At 37.5% G+C, this 21,172-nt stretch overlaps 1 protein-coding gene across 2 annotated transcripts in view; it reads left to right on the top strand.

Annotated features, from left to right (window-relative positions):
* The window catches only part of NTRK2 (neurotrophic receptor tyrosine kinase 2), a 197,471-nt gene that overhangs the window by 18,930 nt on the left and 157,369 nt on the right, over positions 1–21,172 (top strand). For both annotated transcript variants that reach the window (XM_054651801.2, XM_077171951.1), the window contains exons 2-5: positions 278–352; positions 570–641; positions 6,565–6,633; positions 9,399–9,553. In XM_054651801.2, the coding sequence (XP_054507776.1) occupies positions 278–352; positions 570–641; positions 6,565–6,633; positions 9,399–9,553 (371 nt within the window). The remainder of the gene's footprint in view (positions 1–277; positions 353–569; positions 642–6,564; positions 6,634–9,398; positions 9,554–21,172) is intronic.

The raw sequence follows: 21,172 nt of genomic DNA, 5'->3' as shown, positions 1-21,172 counted from the left end.
CAGTGCATATTTATTTGGCCTTCAGGTTGACTTGCTTTCTTCATTTCCCCTGTGTAATAATGAGCTGCTCCCTTGTCCCACAAAGTACCATTTAAATGATGAGGAAGATTTTAAGGAGCACTTTTGCTTTGCAGCTGGTCTAATTAGGACTTAGAACTAATTACGGTAGGTCAGCAATCATAACTCACTTCCATACATCAGTGCATAATTTCTGAACAGTCAGAAAGTCAAGGAAGGATCCACTTACATACTTCTTTCTGTTTTGCTTTTTTAACAGTTACATCGCAAACCAGCCAAATTTGGAAAGTATCAATGACAATGAGGTTGGATTTTATGTTGGACTTAAAAATCTGTGAGTATGAGATACATTTTATACAACTATTTCTTCTGTATTTCTTTTATAGAAGCATGTATGCCTAACTTTGTGTGTACTGAGGAAAGCTGTAAATCTTGCAGCTCAGCCTTGTAGAGATTTCATCCAAACTCTTATTTTAATAGTTTAATATTTTCATTACACTTTTCATCATATTTTAAATTAAACATTTGAATGGTTTTATTTATTTTCCTAGGACTGTGGTGGATTCAGGCCTAAGATTCGTGTCCCGTCATGCATTTGTGAAAAATGTGAACCTACAATACATGTGAGTAAGAATAGTGTCTGCATTCTAAGTCAAAACTACCCATCTCATGTTAATTTTTTTATTGTTAATTTATTTCTATCTCTTACCACTTGCTTAATTTAAATGCATTTTAGCAAGACAGACTTAGAATGGTCTTCTATTGTTAATTGCCCCTAAATAAGACACATATAGTAAGGAACCAGCAGATCATGAAAACATAATGTTTTTATGGAAAAGACGATCCACTTCATTATTCTGTCTCTAGAAGTGTACTGTGTCTTTTGTGATAAGAAATGTAGCCCAAAGACTGTGTCTCTTGAGGGTACGATGTCCACACTGTGCATCACACTCAGTGACATGGTTTTGACTAGCTCTAGTCTGATTTGATGAGCTGAACATATTTTAGCAGCTGCAGTTCAGGAGATGCATGCATGGAGCACATCTAATGTTTTGATGAGTGTATGTGCCCAGAGAATATGATAGAACTGTGAACTGAAGTCCTAGGGGTGATTCACTTAGAAAGCTCACTCAAGATCAGAACTAATGCACCCAGAGCAGAATGTAGGAATGACGTTTCTTTTACACCCAAATGTGATTTGTAGCTCATGACCTACAGGAAGCAGAATTTGTACCTGTACAGCTTTTTGACTGTGTTTTCCTAGATTTGTTATGCTTTAGATTTAGCAAAGGATGAACTGATCAAAGTTGTCTTTCTACAACTTTTGTGCCGTCTGTGTGGGACAGACATAGAGTAGCTCACTTTTCTACTTACATGGGAAACTGTGGATTTAGTAAAACACTGAGATCATGTGAGTGGCTCAGTTTCTCACAAGTACCTTGTTTTAGCTAGATATTCCAAGTGTGTGCATTAGTCCATACATCTTCAATAGGGGAACACCTGTATTAACATTTAACCCAATGCTTTGTTTTTATCCTAGTGAGATTGGGAAGTCATAATGCCAAACCTTGGCTTTGTAAGATACTTCCTTAGAAAGGAAAGAACTGTGAAAAAGAACACAGGGTTTTGTTTGATTTGATTGCTTTGCTTATGAGATGGAATCACTTTCTGACCGGTGTTTTCTAAACAACAGCAATTAATTTGTGTAAGGAAGTGGACGTGAATGTCCGTTTCTGTCTAGACAGTAATTGCTATCTTTCATATGGAACAGTCACCGGAGGAGTGTGAACCAGACCTTGTGAGCCTGTGAAATTTATACCACTTCATATAATCATTAATAAGAGCTTTTACTATAATCAGTTGGTAATATAAAGGAAGTATGTTCCAGAGTAAATTCAAGTGTTTGCCCGTGTAACAGTTGCTCAGTGAATTATGACTGTAAACTATGAAATTCCATAAAGCCTAGTGGATGTGCACTGGCTGTGGAAATATGCAATAAGAACATGCTGTCTGAGGGGCATATTTGCAGAGGAAGATTTAGTGACTCTGCTGGAAAAGAAGTGGGATTCTCTCTCTGTGCAATGAGGCAGAACAAAGCAAATTCAAGTCTGGGATCAAAAGGAATATTGTGTTACATTTTTACATCTTTTCCCCATTGCATTAGCCACTCTGAGGGAATCTATTGGAATACTGTATATAGATTAGGACACTGAATCTACTCATCTTGAAAGATGCTACAGAGAAGAGCAGTGGAGCCAGAAGAAGCTTGTAAAGCAAGTAATATAAGGAGGCTCAGAGGCTGGGTATGTTCAGCGCAATAAAGAGAAGATTGAAAAGGAACATATATCATTGCAATAGGGCAAAGAATAATTGTCTGAAAATCAAAGAGGTTGATTCAGATTAGATACAAGGAAGAAGTTTTTTGCAGTAAGGGTGATGAAATGCTGGCACAGGTTGCACAGAGACATGCTGGATGCCTCAGCCCTGGAAGTATTCAGGGTTACATTGGATGGGGCTCAGAGCAAGCTGGTATAGTTGAAGATGTTGGAGAAATGGAACTAGATCACAGTTAAAGGTCCCTTAAACTATTCTATGATTCTATGCTTCTGTGCTTGTCTTATCTTTAAAAGAAGAGCAGTTATGATGAGGAAAGGAATCAATTCTCTCCATGACCATGAGTACAGTGTGAGAAATAATGAATTTGGTTTGGAGAAAGATCAATAGAATTTTGGAAGACCTTTCCAGCTGTCTGGGCAGGTAGACACCACAGAAAGTGTGATAACTGGTATGATCCTCTCGAGAGGCTTTTTTGCCTGTTGCCATAGGGAAATGGGTTTCATGCAGTCAGAAAGTGTGTCTGTCTCCAGTGTTTGCTTTTAACCAAAACTTACACAAGTAAACAAGTTTTCAGAAAACTGACCGTTGAACAGAAGAGAGACCGTATCAAAGTCACCACTTGAGGGAAAGGTATCACTGTACATATGTGAGCTGCTAGGCTGCTAGAATCCCGTTGGATAAGATGCCTTTAAAATGTTTCAGCAATTTGAGCATGCAGTCAAACTGGGAATATGTATTTGCTGGTAAGCAGACTTTTGGTAGAGCTGTAACTCATGAAGCTCCTTGTTGGAAACAAATTAGACTGACTTGACATCTGTTTGGTTGATATAGACGAGTTCTTGATGCAGAATAGTTACATTATGAAGACATTATCCAGTCTCGTACTGTGTTTTCTTATGGTGGGGATTTAGTAATGTGGGCAGACACAGGATAAGCCCAGATAAGATGGAAAATATTAAGTGGCACCAGCGGCTCTAGATGCACAGGACAAAGCACTAAGTATAGAGGTATTTTTTACTGAGGCTGATCTGTTATCCCTGCAAAATGCATTTGTTTGTTTTCTTTGGCAAGTCATTATGCACTAAAATGTTTCTGAAAGCCCCAGTGAATCATGGCTTGTTGTCATCAGCAATAAAAATCCTGTTGACTGCCTATGAAGGAAGTATAGCTCCTGTTGTGGTTGGGACAGTGAAAACTATTAAGCACTAAAGGAATTTCATTTTGCAAGGGTAATGTACAGTACAGGTCTTTGAGAAGTCTTAGATTTTATTTGGAAACAAATATTTTACTATCCCATAAAGAAAACAAAAAACATTTTTCTGAAGATTGAGGTAACTTTATAAGCATTAATTTTGCTGTGATACTGTTACAGCTTTCTTTTTTGTTCTATGAAAAGTCTTTTCATGTAGTTAGGGAGCTATATTATATAAAAGTAGTATTAATTTATGAATCATACAAGAGTACCAGTTTAAAAGAAACTTATTAACATGCATTTTCTCAAGCCCTTTTTTGTGATTTCCTTATTTTCTTGGGAAAGCTTATGTAGTCCAGGTATCTTTCTAAAATTATCTATCATGAGAAGATTTGAGTAATAACATAAACAACAGGAAAATAAACATTGTAATAGATGCTATAAAACTGTAATTAATAGCCTTGCTCATCTAATTTTTGTTGTTTTCACTGTCCGTTAGCCAACAGTCTCATTTTAGTGGTGCTGTAGTTTATAAGCTTATTTGCTGCTAACAGTAATGGACCTGTGTTATACACATGCATGGTATATTGTCAGTGCCTTTAAATGTGAAAACATTTCACAGCAAGTGCCTATTTATAAAAACTTTTAAAAATAGTTGTTGTTATCTGCGAGCCTGCGTCTAAGTGCATCACTGAATCATAGATTGCGAGTGTAGTGTGTGTATACAGCTCCAGGTATCAAAATGTATTTATATCTCTGCACCGTTCAGGTCTAGGTAAGACAGCCAAAGGAAACCATTTGAGATCAACCTTGCAGCAGATTTCCCCTTGTTTGCACACAGGGCTGGTTCCAGCCATAGGCAGAGCAGGGTATTGCCTGTGGAGGGAGACTGAGTGTAGCAAAATGGCCATGTCTTCACCTCTTTCCCCCAGTTCTCCTTAGGTCTGTTCTCTCCTTTCTTGCCTCCCCTTTTCAGAAGCACCATCAGTGATAGAACTCTGCTCATCATGCTACCTCTATAAATATTTATGTGGTTTCTCAGTCTGGTTTTGTTCTACTCATATTGCCACTGGTTTGCTTTTAGCTGAATTAGGGCTAGCAAGTTTAAAGTGAGCTTCATATTTTCATGTAAAATACAGTCATACTTTTGACTGAATCTGAGTCCTCTCCTTAAGTTTAGCCTTGAGGCCAGGCTCTCTACTCTTGACATTTTTTTCCTATAATAAAAAAAACCCTTTAGAACCTCAGATGTATTTTCTTTGGGCTGCTTGCTGTGGTCTTTTTGTGTGCGGTTGAATTGGGAAATTAATTCATATTCTCTTTCTATGGAAGTGGAAGTGGGATCATTAACTACTTCAAAATAACCCTGACAGTGATTTTTCTCACTTAACATGAATTAAAAAGACCACAGTAGTCATCTCTGTAGTCAATAATAAGGGATCACCTTATGAAAAAAATATATATATAAAATTAAATTTACTGTCAAAGTATTGCTTAAGGTGATACATTTACAGCAGTGGTCCGCAGGTAAAGCGCTCTGTATATCTGGTTCTCTTTTGGGAAAGGTAGGATTTATTTGATCTGCAGATAAGAAAGGCATGCCTTGTCTGGCAATACCACAGGGGCCTCCATACATGCCACTTGTCAGTGTGGGAACAGGAGTGATCTTCCTGTGTGGTGAGTGAAGAGTTTCCCATGGAAGGATGGGGTTTGATGTGGCTCCATGTTGGAGGCAGAAGCCCAAGTCAGTATGAGGATCCTGCTTCTTTTATTCAAACTCCCAACACAAAGCATGTGCATACTAGGAAAAATATGGGTAATGACAGTTTTTGCTTAAACATAACTTCTGTTCTATATGCAAATTGCTCCTTAACGTCAATTTATCTGATCAGGGTCCATGAGTTCAGCTGACTAATGAAATAGTAGCTCTTGTGTTTTGCTCTCACATGTAAGGACCAGTCAGTTTGTAAACTTCAGGCTCTTTTTTGCCAGAAGGAATCAGTGATGAAATATAATCTCTTTGATTCTGCTCTAGACATTTTTAGAATATCCAGCTTGTAATTTCTGTGAAAATTATCTTGTACTCAAAGATCAACATCTGAAAGTTTGGAAGTAAACACTGTGTTCTTTAATCAGATTAAAAAAAGAAAAAAAGATATTTAAACCCAGAGTTTAGATGCAATGCAACAGTAAGTGTGGAGCCCCTATGGCACCTTTATAATACCACATAAAACTCATGATATTTTGGTTCATAACACTGATCTGTGCTTTACTTCTGGCAGTTAAACAGTTTACTGCTCTCACTATCTTTAATTCGTAGACTGATAAGACTTTACAAAACCAGCATTATTTTGCTTTGGGGTGGAGAAAGCAGTTTTGTAAGCTGTGAGAGGAGGAGTATTTCTGGTTCCGATCAACATATCTTTGCTCTGCGTATTGGGAGAAGACCTTTCACTTAATTACCACTGGAAACCGTAAATGCTTAATTGACATAAAAAAAGCCCAATACAGGCATTTTACAGTTTTCCTTTTGATCTTCCATGTGGGTGCATACTGCACATGCAATTTGCAAAGAACAACTAAAAAGCTCTGATGTGGATGTGTGCTAGCATGTGAGGAGGGCTTATATGAGTACAGAGTTTGGTGCAGCATCAAAGAAAGGGATACACCCATTTCACATGAATAAATTGAGCATGTAATTAACACCTGGACTTTACAAAATACTTTTGAAACACAGTTAAATCTGCTGCTTTTCTGCAATTGACAAAGTGCTAAAAGTGAAAATATTGATCCCTGTTGAGTTTGATTTTGAATGTACTTGACATTACATGCTGACAGGACTCAAGCCCTTGAAACCCTTGAAACCATCAAGACTGAACACTACCCTTTTACAATTGAAGTCAAAGGATTTTTAGAGCTGGTTCTAGTTCTTTATTGCTTTTTCAAGAGAGACAAACTGTATTTTTAGTGTAAGAAGAAGCAATTCTAATTAATGCAATCTTTCTCTTTTGCCATAGCAATTTATCCAGAAACAAGCTCTCAAGTTTGTCCAAGAAGCCTTTTCGCCATCTGGGTTTGTCTGATCTGTAAGTTGTCATTTCTTAAAATATAAGTTTATTTTTGGCTGGAATGGAAGAATAACACTTCAAAGTTTGTTCTCTTGAAGGTAGAGGAATTAGAAGTGCAGTTCTGGTCCAAAGAAAGCATCAATTCTGAACACTTAAATGCAGAGAAATTTTGATTCCAGGGCTTCAAGAAGTTTAGGTATATATTTTTAAGCAATGTAGAGGTCAAAATAGCCTCTTTCTTCAGCTTTAAGATATTTTATTGTGAGGTTACTTCACACAAAATTACTGGTGTTTATTTAAGTATTTGAGCTAGTGAAAATACAGTCTTTTGCACACATTCATATAAGACTGTTTCTCATATTCTTATAGTGGTGTGGCTGGCTATTTAAGAGTATTTTTATGTTCTCAAATTCTTGAGTTGCACTGTGCTTTATGTAATTGTTTAGCAATGAAAGCACTGGTAAACATTTCTTTATTGATTTTTTTCAATACTAGCATTTTTATTCTCTGTTACATCTGCCATATTTTCTTATTGATACATGATCCAAAATTTTGGTCATCCTGTGCATTCTCTGCTAATCTGCAGAGAGCCTGCAGGAGTTCTGGGAGATCTGGTGGCTGCAGAGGAGAGGGAGGTGGCTCTCCTGGATCTCAGATCAGAGTCAGAATTTGTCCAAAGTGCCAATCCAAATATGAACTACCTGACATGCAATCCTAGTCCTCTTCTGCTGAACTTCAGCATGTGAGAAGAGAAATGAGCAAATCTCAGTGGCACAAAAAGAGATTATGGCCCTTAGGTATATTTTGTTGATAATTAAGTTGGTATAATTATTTTCTTTATGGCCCTGGGAACACTGCTCACTGGAATATTTTTTTAATAACTTGAGTTGAGCTCTCTAATGAGGAGACTAGCTAGTTGCAAAGCTCTCCCATTGCTCCATGTCCTTTGTTGTTCTGTTGCTTCTGCATGAAGAAGCAGGGCAAATGTAGTGGGAGTGAACCAGATATGGGGAAAATGGATAGTGTGAATGTTAAAGAGAATACTATTTGAGGTATGGAGACAATAGATGATGATGTACAAGTTGAGAAAAAAAGGGGATACAAAATTGAGGTAGAGTGTTGTGGGCTTGGGAGAGGGAGTGTAGGACTATACAAACTGAAGTTATGCAAACAAATGTGATAAAGTGAGATAAACAGATGGGGGGAAATGAGGAAAAGGAAGTAGAGGGATAAAAGCAGAGCCTGAAAGGAAAACAAGCAGTGATAAAATCAGTATAGTTGAACAATTCTGTCAATAAGTGTTCAATACATAGCTGCAAGATCAGAAACAGGAGAGCAGGAAGTGTGTTTGTAGGTGAATCTGAGATATGAATGTTGCCATAAATAATTTCTGAAGAACTTCCCCTCAAGCTGACAAACAAGTATGTTTGTCCTGTCACTACCTTTGCATATCGAAATGTAAAGGGATGAGAAGTTTAGAATAAAGTGAAGTGGAGGATAGTCACCAGGTATTACAGAGAAGTAGATGCCACTTTGGAAGGTTTCTTCTAGAACAAATGAACTGCAGCCATTAAATTAGAGCAAACAGGATAAAGACTCGGAATTTGCTTACTGTAGGTCAGAATTTTTCTTTCACACAAGTGTCTGTAGAGGGGCATTATGCATCCAGCATCCTGCCAATGATGTGCCTAACTCCTTAGATGGGATTAGCAAAAAATGAAACACTAGAAGAAGACTGGTCAGCCATTGGACTTGAGATGGCTTTTGGGGGAACTGGTCTAATAAGACAATTTTTTTCATGATATGCACACTTCATGTCTTCAGGAGACGTTTGTGAGCATAGATTCTGCAAGAAACTTGAGCTTCTGTACATCAAAATTACCTCTGATACTTTGTTAAGAATGACTGTTCTCCTGGCAATGAAATGCCTTAAACAGACACTTGCTCACCCACTTTATTGGATCTCATGTATGCCAGTAGAAGGAAAAATAATACTGGTCACTCTTTATGTAGATCCGTTTCTGTTCATATTTAATATGCATGTAATTGCATTACACTGTTGTGTAGTTTTATTAAATTTTAAAACTGCAGTTTGTTAGGTTTGCTAACCTGTGGTTTAAATTCCAGGCAGGGTACTGTATCAATTTCTATTTCAGGACCATTTTTTCATTTAGTATTTCTTCATGACATTGCCTACGGTTTTCCTGTGAGGTTTTTCTAGAACATTGTAGCAGGTGAATTTTAAAGATTAGGCAAAATCCTTTTTTGTGATTAAAGTTGGAAGAGTGTGTGTATAATCCAAGACTGTTTGACTTTATAAAGAATTTACCACTCCACAGCAGTAAACCATTTCTGAGGTAACTAAGTGGTGGCTCAGGTGTAGAAGAGATGAATTCTAATCACTTCCTGATTTATTAAATAAAATGGATCTTCTTGAGCGGGGCTCAATGGGCTCCTGACTTACACTGATGAATTTGAAATAGTAGCAAAATCCCTTGTGTGGTCTCTCCTGCCTATGGTATTCTGGGCCCTCAGTGGATGCAGCGCTTAATTCCCTACAGGGAGACTGTTACCAAATTGGCAGCTTACTCTGCACTGAGCTTACCAAGGGCGCATGTGTTATGCCTCTTAATTAAAGGGTTCATCCTGCCTTCCTTATCCTAAATAACTAACTTGTGTTTTCACCCAGCTGAATGCTTGGAGCCCCCTTGCCCCTCATTTTTTTTTCCTATATGTGTGTCACATATAACCTTCTAAAAAAAATGGGCATTTTTTTCCTGTAGGATATTGGTGGATAATCCATTCAAATGTTCCTGTGAAATCATGTGGATCAAGAAATTTCAAGAGACCAAGTTTTACACAGAAACTCAGGACTTATATTGCATAGATGACAACAATAAGAAGACAGCCTTGCTGGATATGAAGGTCCCGAACTGCGGTAATATTCTTTTAATATAAAACTACTGCTAAGTTATTGTGAGCCAGGCAAAAACGAACAATGCTTTTCTACAAAGTACTTCTCAGGATGTCAACAGTGCTCTAAAGGAAAGGCTGATGGTCTGTCAGTGTTTTTTTGTCCCACATGGGGGACAAAACTTGGAACTTCATAGAATGACAGGATCACAGAATATCCTGAGTTGGAAGGGACCCATCAGGATCATGGAGTCCAACTCCTGGCCCTGCATGGGACACTCCAAGAGTAACACCATGTACCCAAGAGCATTGTCCAAATGCTTTTTAAGTCAGACAGGATTGGCGCTGGGACCAGTTCCATGGGGAGCCTGTTCCAATGCCCAACCACACTCCTGATATCCAACCTAAATTCCCCTGACTCATCTTCATACCATTTCCTTGAGTCCTGTCATTGGTTACAAGTGTAAAGAGATCAGTGCCTGCCCCTCCTCTTCCCCTTATGAGGAAGTTGAAGACACTAGTGAGGTCTTCCATCAGTCTCTTCCAGGTTAAGTGACCTCAGCCACACCCCATATGGCTTCTCTCAAGGCCCTTCATCAGTTCATGTAAACCTGTTCATTTTTCTCTTGATCCTTTAAGAATGTACCATTATTCAAGGGCAGGGAAATAGAATACTGATTATAGATAGCAAACAAGTATTATACAGAATGCATGTGCCTTTGTTGAACTAAATATTAGTGTTTCCAAACTCAATAGCTCAATTTTACCTACTTGAATTTTTTTCAGGTATCTATAGTTAATGAAGTCTCTATTTTCCTTCAAAAATACTAGTATTAGGGCCATAGGAAGAAAATTCAGAACTACATGCCACTTGAGACAAATTAGCAAGAACTCTGTTCTCCATGCTAGTGAAACAACTTTAAAGGTTGTACAAAAGAGTTATATCAAACTTAGGTCTGTGGCATATTGTAACATATTGTTTTCAGATACATGGATCTAGAAGAATTTGAAAAATTATATAACAATAAGGTGATCTCCTTCCCTTTTTTATATACAGTTTTGCTGCCTGTGTATGGTCCTGGGACAGCTGGGGAAAGGTTTCACTCACCAGCTGGAGATTTCTCCTCCTCTGTATATGAGGGGCAGAAATGGGGTGTTTCTAGCATGATGTCACATCTGCTGGACTCTAGAAGCAGAGTGGGAAACTGGGGTCCCCAGCAGCAGGCAGGCAGGAAGGAAAGAGGGCAAGAAGATCCTAATGGAGGGCTGATTTGGATAGGAACAGCTATAAGTGAATGTGACCGGTAGGAGAAATTATACTTTTTCTCCTTCCATCATTGTCCATTGAGCATCATTTTCTCCACTGCCTGTGTGGAGGGTGTGACATCCTCTGATAGCAGCTGGCCAAAGAACACCCATGGTGGGGATCACTGCAGGCTCAGCAAGTGCAGCATTTACTGTCAATAATGTGTTTTGTGGCCTCATATCACTGTTGATCTTGTGGCCAGCTTCTTTCTGGGGCCAGGTATGGTGGCAGAAATGATGTTAGTGTCTCATGCAATTAAAAAACCCCACATGTTCCGGGATCTTGTGAGCTGCAGAGTTGGTCTTGTGTGCTCCAGGATCTGATTTACCTGAAATGAGAGATATAATACCTAGATGAGCTAAATGGACCCAACCTTCTGCTCCAGCTGGATTGACTAGAGGGTAGATTAATGTGCTGGGTGTAGAGAGGTCAGCTGTTGGACTGAGATCAATTATTGCAAGAGAGAAATTCCAGCACATTTTGTAACATTCTTAGCTGGTGCGTCTAGAAGCTACCAGGTTGCTAGGGTTTTCCTTTGAAAACTTTTAGTGTTAAATACCCAGAATTAAACCTGTGAGAGATTAGTTATTTCCTCTGATTTCTTAACCATCTGCAGCCAAAACAGGCTTGTCCCTGGGCCCTGGATGCTGTTTAGGTGCATATATGTGTACACATTTGTGCCTCCTGTGTGCATATCTTGACTAAAATACTTGTCATGACAAGGAAAGGTGGTACTTCCAAATAGAAGAGGAAAAGGAGGAGGGAAGGTAAGTATATACAACATTTAGACTGGAATTTGCAGTATGTGTAATTTGCATATGGAAACATGTATTGTATTGAAGATCTGAGTGGATGCCAGCAACATGCCAACAAATAATTTATGTTAGTTTACAAAGTCCAAATATCACCAAATTTTACATCACTTTTCCTCTCCCTTTTTTTCTTTTGTTTTAGCAGCTGTTTCCTCTTAATTTATCTTTTCGAAATTAACCAATGTAGGACATAGATTTTAATAAAGATGACAGCCCATCCTTTTCCTAGACATAGAGTGGAGAATACCTGGTGAAGAGCAATGACCCTCATATCGGTGGGCTGTGTTCTGGAAGATATCTGAAAAATTGAATGCATGGCTCTTGGTTTCAGTATCTTCACAGGTATCTTTCTGTATTTTAAAGGACAAGACTTAGTTTCAAAACAAAACCATGGATGAAGCTGGTATATTTCATTTCCAGAACCTTTTGGGAGGCTAATATATAGAACTGAAACAGAAGAGAAATTAAATTTTTGACATATTGAATTTTTTTCCTGTGAACTCTGGGATGTTTTTTATCTCCCTTTGATGTGAAGAGAAATATTTGAGCATGAAGGCTTCTGCATTTTTTTAGTTAAACATTTTCTCTGCTTTTCTAATTTTCTCTGCTAATGAAATGACTCCATCTCATCTTCTTGGTGAATTTGTTTTTTCTTTTTTTTTTAAATTGGTAAACTAAGCAAAAGTGCAGTCTTCTTTGTGTTACTAAGGTGTTACTTCATAGTCTTATAGTAGGAGGCCTATACAGTATGTGATAAATGTTTTGATAATAGGTTGTCTTTCTGCTGTGTGCTGTAAATAAATCTTTTGCTGGGAAGTAGGTAGAGCCCAATGTGGTTTATTGATCATAGGAGTTTGGTTTGTAGGTAATTGATGAGAAAATTAGGAAATTTCTGTGGTCCTTTGCTAACTGGTTGTACGGTGGGAGTGTTCAATAATGTGCTCATTAAAGATTGCCATTTAGATGTCATCAACTTTGTTATTTAATTTCTTGAGGTTTAAAATCAGGTACGCTCACTATCTAGAAGATCCTTTCCAACTGCAATATTAAAAATGTCAATCAATAATTATTTTTCCAACTGCATTTGAAATGTACGTAGATATGATGAAAATAGTAAAATTCTTCTAGGTTTTAGGATCATGTGTAATTACTGTGTCAAAGATTTTCAAGTTGCATCTACCACAGTAGCAGAGCCTTTTGCGTATAGAGATGGTCATGTTCAGTTTTGCCATTTTCAGAGCATTTATCAGTTATCTGTACAGCGTGGACAGCACCACCACCTGGGATATCTCCTTTTGTTTCCATCTGGTAAATAGCACTAGTAAATCAATGAAGAGAACTAAATGAGTAAACACTTTATTCTTATTAATGCTTCTAAGCTCTGTTGGTTATTACCACCAGTGTCTTAAGTCCTTGGAAGTAGGGCATATTCTGTGCCTTGGGTAAGGTTACTTAGAAGACTGTCAGTCTGCAGATCACCTGGAGCTTGCTGAATGCCAGGGAGGCAGGACCACATCCTTGGGACTGATTGTTGATATGTTGCTTGCCCCTCTGGCAGACACTTACTGAGCCATTACCATTGATTTCAGTGATACGGAAAGAAGTCTTTTTATCTTCTGGTGTTTTGGGAAAAGGCGTGGCTCCTACAGCTGTCTCTGCAGTCCTGTACAGAATTTGTATTGCTTTGCATCTCAGTCTGGTTAATGGCATTTTGCCTTATCTGGCCAATTTAGTTTTGTATATGGAGATTTCATGCTGAATCTGTCTTTAGGTTTTGCTTACTGTGCCAGCCTTGGATGCTTTTTTTATCATATATTATTTCTTTAGGTGCCTTCTTTCTTGTCACTGGTCACGTATGCTAGCTGCAATCTACTGAACAATGTTGCAGATTAGTTTCCTCTGCTAATATGCTTTACATATCACTAAGGTATATTCAGAATGGCTGGCTGTTTACATCTGCAGCCTGTCAGCAGAGCTGCTGTCTTGTCTAAGACCTATGTGATTTAATGAATGTTCACCTTCTTTGCCTGTCTTTTCTCCTGCACACAAACTACCGTGGTGTTGCTCTTAGTGCATACTAGGATACTTGTGTATGTATGACAGAAAAAATTTTAGAAGTTGTTGTAATGTAGGATTTCAAGCTAAAATAACTGCTTACTCATTTCTTACTTGTTGGGGAAACCCATGATTTCAACAGGCAATTGCTCAGATGACTGAAAATGGACTGGAACTGGGACTAGCTTCATTTAAGCCTGTTCCTGGTGATTTTGTTTTTTCTGCTAAAGGTAAATAAGTTCGTGGAAAAATGAGACTGGAGGCAGGTGGCTATAAATCCTAAGAAGGAATAAAGGCAAACTGAAGGATTGACACATTTGTTTCTTTGAATTTACAGAAAAGATTTGTACTACTACTGAGCCAATAAAATAAACATTAGATGTTAAGCAATTGCAGTACAATGCAGTCTAAAACCACAAGCAAAGGCATAATCCAGTGGATGTATACATTCTTTTCCACTATCAGCTAGATTTCACTGATAAGCATATTAGAAGGAAAATATTACAGGCAGAATTGAGTTTTAAAAAATACTTAAATGTTCTCAGTGTTTATGTTTCAGAATATTCATGGATTCTCTAGCCTGTGTTGTTTATTTTGGCACAAGAACTAGATGTGGTGCATGATGTGTAGAGGCAAACTCTTCTTATTTTCTCTGTAAGAGTTTTAATTCGTACCTGTGATCATGGGCTATGTGAAAAACTTCATTTTTTTGAGAGACTTTGACAGTAATGGAGTTTCACTGCTGGTCTCGAGTTAAAACTTTCTAAACTTAATTAGAAGAATTTTCTAGCTTGTAAGTGGAAATAACCAAAATTTTATGGAATTTGAAAGGCAACAGGAATCCCATATTCAAAGATATGTATATAACTTTCTTCTGAACATGCAACATTTTCCTATTTGTGAATCAAACATCAACTTTCATACAGATCTTTATACATTACAATCTATGTAAATCAGAGATTGTGAATGATGATAGTTGAGCCACATGTGGCATATCTGAATGTCTCATATTAAAAAAAAGCCAATTTTTGTTTGATAATACTGATTCAAGTTCTGCTTTAGTGTCAACAAAGGAGATTTGTAATACAAAGTAGATTAGAAATAGAAAGAAGTAAAGCATTATCCAAGGGAAAGAAGTATCTCTGAACTGATGATATTGTGCAGGTTTACAGAGGTACTCTCTGTGCCTGACTTGGCACATCGGTGTAAGGGTGGAGTACTGACCTGCTAAGGAGACTAGCTCTCTTTGACTCTTTTGTGGTGATAGTCTTACTTTGTTCTGTCTAGGTGAAGACTGATGACTAGATAACTCTACCTGAAATCTAAAGAAAGTACTGTTTTCTTTAAAAGGGGAATCCTTTTTTCAAGGCATCCCTTCAGTAATATACTTGGCATATGGTATACTTGGTACCAAAAGTGAAACCCATAGTTTTACTTTTTTTATGTTGTTCTCTGAAAATGTTCCTATTTCAGGATCACATGTTTATCATGTTGTAGCATTAGGCAGGTCAGCATTATTTTGAGTATTTTCTGGACACACATGAAATTCTGCAGATAACAATACTGAAACTGCATTACATACACTTGGTGAATTAGATGCCATTTGTTAGAGGTTTGCTTAAGCTGGTTTGGGCCTCATTAACTTACACTTCAAAGGCTGTTTAACTCTCAGTTCATCTGTTAAGCTTGTGGCTGACATATTCAGCCCAATGGCACTACCTGTCTTTGGTTTTCCTTTGAAAGCTATTGTGGCTCAACTGTAGCTTAAATGCCATATTAGAACAATTTTGCCAGGTGTAATTTAATTTCCTTAGCCATTCATGAAGGTGGGATACCTTCATGATACTACTAGCAAGAGAATTGTTGATAAGGTTGATAGCTTCTGTAAAAACACTTCATCTCAAAATTCTTGCAGACAAAGTGCTTATATTACTACTGGGGACCAGGTAATGATATGCAAGATCCTATTTTATTCAGCACCTTCCTATTAGAATCCAGAGTACATCTAAGGGTCCTAAAAGAAAAGTCCTGGGAAGAAGTTAAAGAGCTGATGTAAACCTTGGAGATGTAAGCCCTTCATCTGATTTGAAATATCAGCAGCAACCTTCAGAACTTCTGTAGAGGTTGACTGCAGATGAGAACTTGGTGTCCAAATGAATTTGTGCGTGCACATCTCTTGCTGGTTTTTGGCTGCACTGTATTCATGAAGGTTTTGAAGCCTTGGATGGTGATGGTGTCACAGTTCTGTGGAGACAGTGCTTGTTGCTGTGGTCATGACAAGGAGTTAGCAAGTCTTGTAGTCTTTGCTGTGGCATGTGCTGGCTCTATGTAAAGAAGTTTGCTTCTAGTGAAAGCTTTAGTTACGTATGGAGCGATGGAGTGTATAAAGGCAAAGTAAGAGTGCATTTGATCTGGGAAAGCAATGCTTTAAATTAGACTCATCATCTGCTGGTATAGACCGTATTTGTTTAATAGTTTTCTGTAAAGGTTCCTGATTGAGAGTGGCAATCAGGCATGCCATGAGAGGAGGGAGATTTCATTTAGTGTTTTAAAATATTTGGGAGGGTCAGTGAGCTGCCATATCTTTCATTCTGCCTTCTGACAGAAATACGTTTTGCCCAACCTATGCGAAGTACCATTGGTACATTTGGTCATTGTGGAAAACACCCATTAATATTTACTGTGCCACATGGCAAGCATATATCTATTCAGTGGTGATTCAGTGCTTTATTCAATGGCTGTCTATTCTCTTGAAGATATGAAGAAATTTTGATCCAGGTTTTTTAAATGTACATTCACGCACTGTGTGCAGAGTATGGAAATCTGGAGAAATGGGTCATAATCCCAGATTCATTTTCATCTTTTCTTCTTATACCTCTAAGACTAACGCCTTTACTTTCCATTTTAACCTGTTGGAAATTTCAAGTTTTGTTGTTCATGATGGCAAAATCTTATAGAAGTGATAGTGATGCATGGTGGTTAATATCATGAAATGAAGACTGGAGAGGAAAGGGATCTTAGAGCTCCAGAAAAAAAATGGAGATGGTGATCTTTGGGATCTGGAAGATAAATGAAAGATTAAATTTTGTTTTAAATGTTCTTTATTTCTGCTAATTCTGTATATTATTTGCCTAACATATTTTTTTCATCTTCATTGAATTTATTTGTGCTTGTCATCTTGTTACAACTTCTCTGAGATTTCTGCAATTTTCTGTGTACTGAGGATTTTGATTCTGTGGTTGTGATACAACAGGAAATGGAACAATTCCAAAACAGGAACCACAACAATTGCTTGTGGTTCTTTTATTCATGCTTTGCATGTAAATTTTTGGGGTATCGTTTTTTAGTCTTTGAAGATGCAGCTAGGCTGGAAATCTGGCTCCGGGCTTATTGGCTGCAGGCCTTTGTTAAGTGAAACCCAAGAGGTGAATCACATATCTGACAGCTCTTATCTTTATAGCTAGAATTACTAGAATGTTTCTCCCTGTTTTTGTTTGTTTTTGTTTTGTTTTTTTAAACCCTTGAAAGCACATAGTAAAAGACCTCTGGAATTAGTAAACATTACTGCCTTTTCAAACAAGGCACAATTTCAATAGAATGATACAAGAAACATGGTATCATCATATCCTGCTTTCCATAACAGCCAGTTTTGAGCAAGTAAGACCTTTGAAATTTGCAGATCCATGTGACACTCTAGATGATTGCATTGTAAACCATCCTGTTTTTAGGCTCCAGACAAGTAGTGACTGTTACCAGGTTGTACTGTAGTGTGGTAATTATTTGTATGCTTTGTCCCTGGAGTGAAAAAGCCAAACCAGGAGAAACAAGAATACTAGACTTTATTGGAATCTTATGTGAGGAAAGTAGACTAATTTTAATCACTGTGCCCTAAGAATTGCAGTGGATTTTTATAAATTAGTGTTCTGGTAGGCTGCCTTGAATGGTTCAGTTTGATAGATGGTTGCTGCCTCAGTATTATTTTAATCATTCTGTGTCTGATATATTTACTAAAAAGATGGTTTAAGGATTTCAGGTGAGGATTAAAATTACTTGGTTAAAAATCAGATGCAGAAACAATGGTCATTTTTTCATGGTATCTTCTTGTTCTTGTTACACAACAAATTGACCTTCAAAAACATGCCAAGCAAACAGGAGATGACATGGGCTGCATTGAAAACTATTTAGCGATTCAATAGCAATATTGAATTTACAGTATTCTCCCAGGTACTAATTTTTTCATCATGTAATTTCTTAGGTGTTAGTGAGGATAATTGATCATATTGAGATAATTTTAAAGGTTTTTTAGCAACTGAAAAAAGTCCCGGAACTGAGCAAGTGAAAGCTGAAGCAGAAAAGTGAGTCTGGTATTAATTTTGTAAAAATTTTTGTTACTTTTTATTTTTATTGCAGAGAGTGAAACAGTATCTTTGGTGCAATGATGGATTTACTTCTTCTGGCTTAAGACCACCTTCTTTTAAATGTTCCTTTAGCATACTGGCTAAGATTCTTGGTGCTAAGAGTTGAGTTACAGAGTAGAGTTTTTATTTCTCTATTAGATCATATCCTTCCTTTGACATATAGTGATAGTCTGGCTCTAGGAAGGCCAGTCTAAGTTTTCTGTAGAAAGTAATAAGTAGCAGCATGAGGACTTGGAAAGCCCTGTAGGAATACAGGCATATTCATTTTCTTAATTTCCATTGACAGTTGTGTAGCCAAATGTAGTAGTAACCTTTGAAAATGGCATCCAAAGTGTTGGTTTTGTGGTTGCTGAAGTCCCTGCTGTGCACAGGGAAGATGTGACTCATTCCCTAGTGATGCTTGGCAGTTTCACTGTCTGATGGCTTTAGGCCATCCTTTTGCACTAATGATGGTCTGTGAAGGTAAATGCCCCCCCTCCCCAAACCCTTCTTCAAGGAGTGTTTGTTTCTCCTAAAGCATGAGGTGGTATTTGGAGAGACTCAGCTGACATAAATGAGCTCCTCCTGCTTGTCTCTAGTTCTGTCTAGTTGTGCTGGGGTAAGGGAAGTAACTGCTTATTCTAATCCAGAGCTGCCTCTTCCTGAGAATAAAGTTTAATCATGCTGAATATGAGAAAATACATTCTGTATGTGGTGAAAGCACATAGCTATTATGTACTAGTGCATAATGGAAACACATGGATTTTAGTGTATGATTTCATCTCTCAAACTGTGTTACTCTCTACATTACAGTTTAAAGTTCCCAGTAGTGGGTTCTGTCCTCCCATTTTTGTAGAGATTGAAAAGATTTGAATAGATTATTAAAAAGAAAGAGGACTTGAAAAACAAAATAAAATAAAGTGCTCTTAAAATGATCATTCAGAAGCTCTCTTTACCCGGTTGCACCAGAACAGGAAAGTACTCAATAAATTTGAATATCTGAGAGAAATTCCAGAACTCATAAAAGGAAAAGGCTCTTGTATGCAACCTGTATACAACACATTGTTGCAGAAGGTTAAGGCCAAGAATTTAGCAAACTTCAAATATATAGCAAAAATCAATCAGGTTTTAGAAGGGTTATTGCTGATATCCAGAGTTATAATAATTAATTCTATCAAAGTTTGGAACAGAGACTGTGGTTTGAGTTTTGAGGCATGGATTAATCTGTCTGACAGATACCAAGATGAAACTTGTGGAAGGATGATATCATGTCTACCTTGTAGAGGCCCTTATGCTACAGTCTGATCTTACTATGCTGGCAGTATACAAAAATATTTGAGTGCGCTATCTGCTAAATTTGTATTAACTGCTGTTTACAAAGTTCTTTAAAATGTACATCCCTGTCAACAAAAGTGGTAACTATCTAAACCACTGTATTTAACCAAATTAACTCAGGAATAAAGGCAGTGTGGTTGGCTATCTATGTAGTTCTATAGGAGTTAAAGTGTTACTGGCCAATATAAATGGTCTCACACTACAGTGGGCATACAAACTAAACATTAGTGTATATTAAGGTCCATTGTGTTCTTTTAGCATGCAGTTATTTTTCAGTACAGATTTTGCTGCTTAGTGTCATTGCTTTGCTGGTAAAGGCAATGTATCACATGTCTAGATGAGGCCTTATGTGACTGTCTTGCTTTTCCCAAATAGAGCCACATCTCAACTAGTGTGGACTCTACTGTGGAGCAGTCTGGGTGCCACTGGAAAGCAAAACAAAATTAGCCTGCAGTTAAAGCACACTATCTCAATATATCCAACCAGAAAAAATGAATCCTGAGACAATTCTTGTCTTTTCCACCCATCTTATGACTGGGAAGAAGAGTAAAAGAAAACACACAAAATAATGTGATTTCTAATCTATTCTAACTCTAACTCTAATTCCATTCCATTCCGTTTTTATCTTTTTAGATGCAGGGGCCTTGCAATTGGTTTTTAAAACTTTATGAACATACAGAATAATAAGCACTATTATTTTATAGCCTTCTAGCAGGATGCAGCATGATGTAGTTGTTTCCATTAGAGATGTAACACCAACATGACACGTGCAGACTTCTGCAAATAAAAATAACTAGATCTAGTTCTCGGTGGGAACCAGAGCCAGTACCAGAGGAATTAAACTTCAGTTGCTTATCCTATGAATAAACACATTGCAGGAAGAAGTTGTCTCAAAACTTAACAGCTATTTAAAGGAGAGCTCTAAGGGACAAAAGTTATTTTCATTTTTGCTTGCATGAGAGGTTTCACATGAAGTGATGTGTTAGTAGGAGCTGTGCCAGTTTGCACAATGAAATGCTAATCTATCATGTAGACCTCCTCCCAAGTGGTGGGGTTAAGAAGAGTGGGGATCTTTATTCTCCTTGCATGTTCAGGTCTGGCAAGAGTAATTGGAATAGTACTTAGAGGTGTTGTGGAAGTGTAACTTTATAAAGCAAATTATCTCATTACTTCTCCCCTTGTTCTCTAACTACCATAATTAATATCCAAATGTTCCCTAAGATTAGTTTTATTTCCTGCTCAGCTAGTTGACAGACACTGGTGAGATCTGCATTCACAGCAGGCTAGAGCAGATGGCTACTTTCGCTAACAGATTACTGCATCAAGGCATACAAACTCCCCAGCTCTGTCTCAATAAACTTCAACACATGATTTATAAAGTGAACATAATAGAAGAAATCCATGATGCCTATAATGGGAATCATATTAGCACACTGCTTAAAACACTGTGAGAATTGCCTGAGCAGTTATCGTATACTTGTGCTGATCTTCAAATCTTATTAGGCAGAAAAGCATTGTCTGGAAAATTATTCATCTTCTTTTCTGTATTGCTTCCACTCAGTTATATTTTATTGAACTAATTTAAGGGAGGTTTCCAATACATCTAGCTTCTGTTGAACCTCCAGCAATCATATGCATATGTTCACAGTGATTTGATGGTTATTTATTATTTTTGGACCTTTTACATAAAGAAAAATTTCTCTGCTAAACTCCTATACCACCAAGTCCATGCTGAAACT

Source organism: Agelaius phoeniceus, chromosome Z (genome assembly GCF_051311805.1).
Source record: "Agelaius phoeniceus isolate bAgePho1 chromosome Z, bAgePho1.hap1, whole genome shotgun sequence".
In the NCBI taxonomy this organism is placed as follows: domain Eukaryota; kingdom Metazoa; phylum Chordata; class Aves; order Passeriformes; family Icteridae; genus Agelaius; species Agelaius phoeniceus.
Note: the sequence above shows the minus strand (reverse complement) of the source record. Positions and strands in the feature narration are given on the sequence as shown.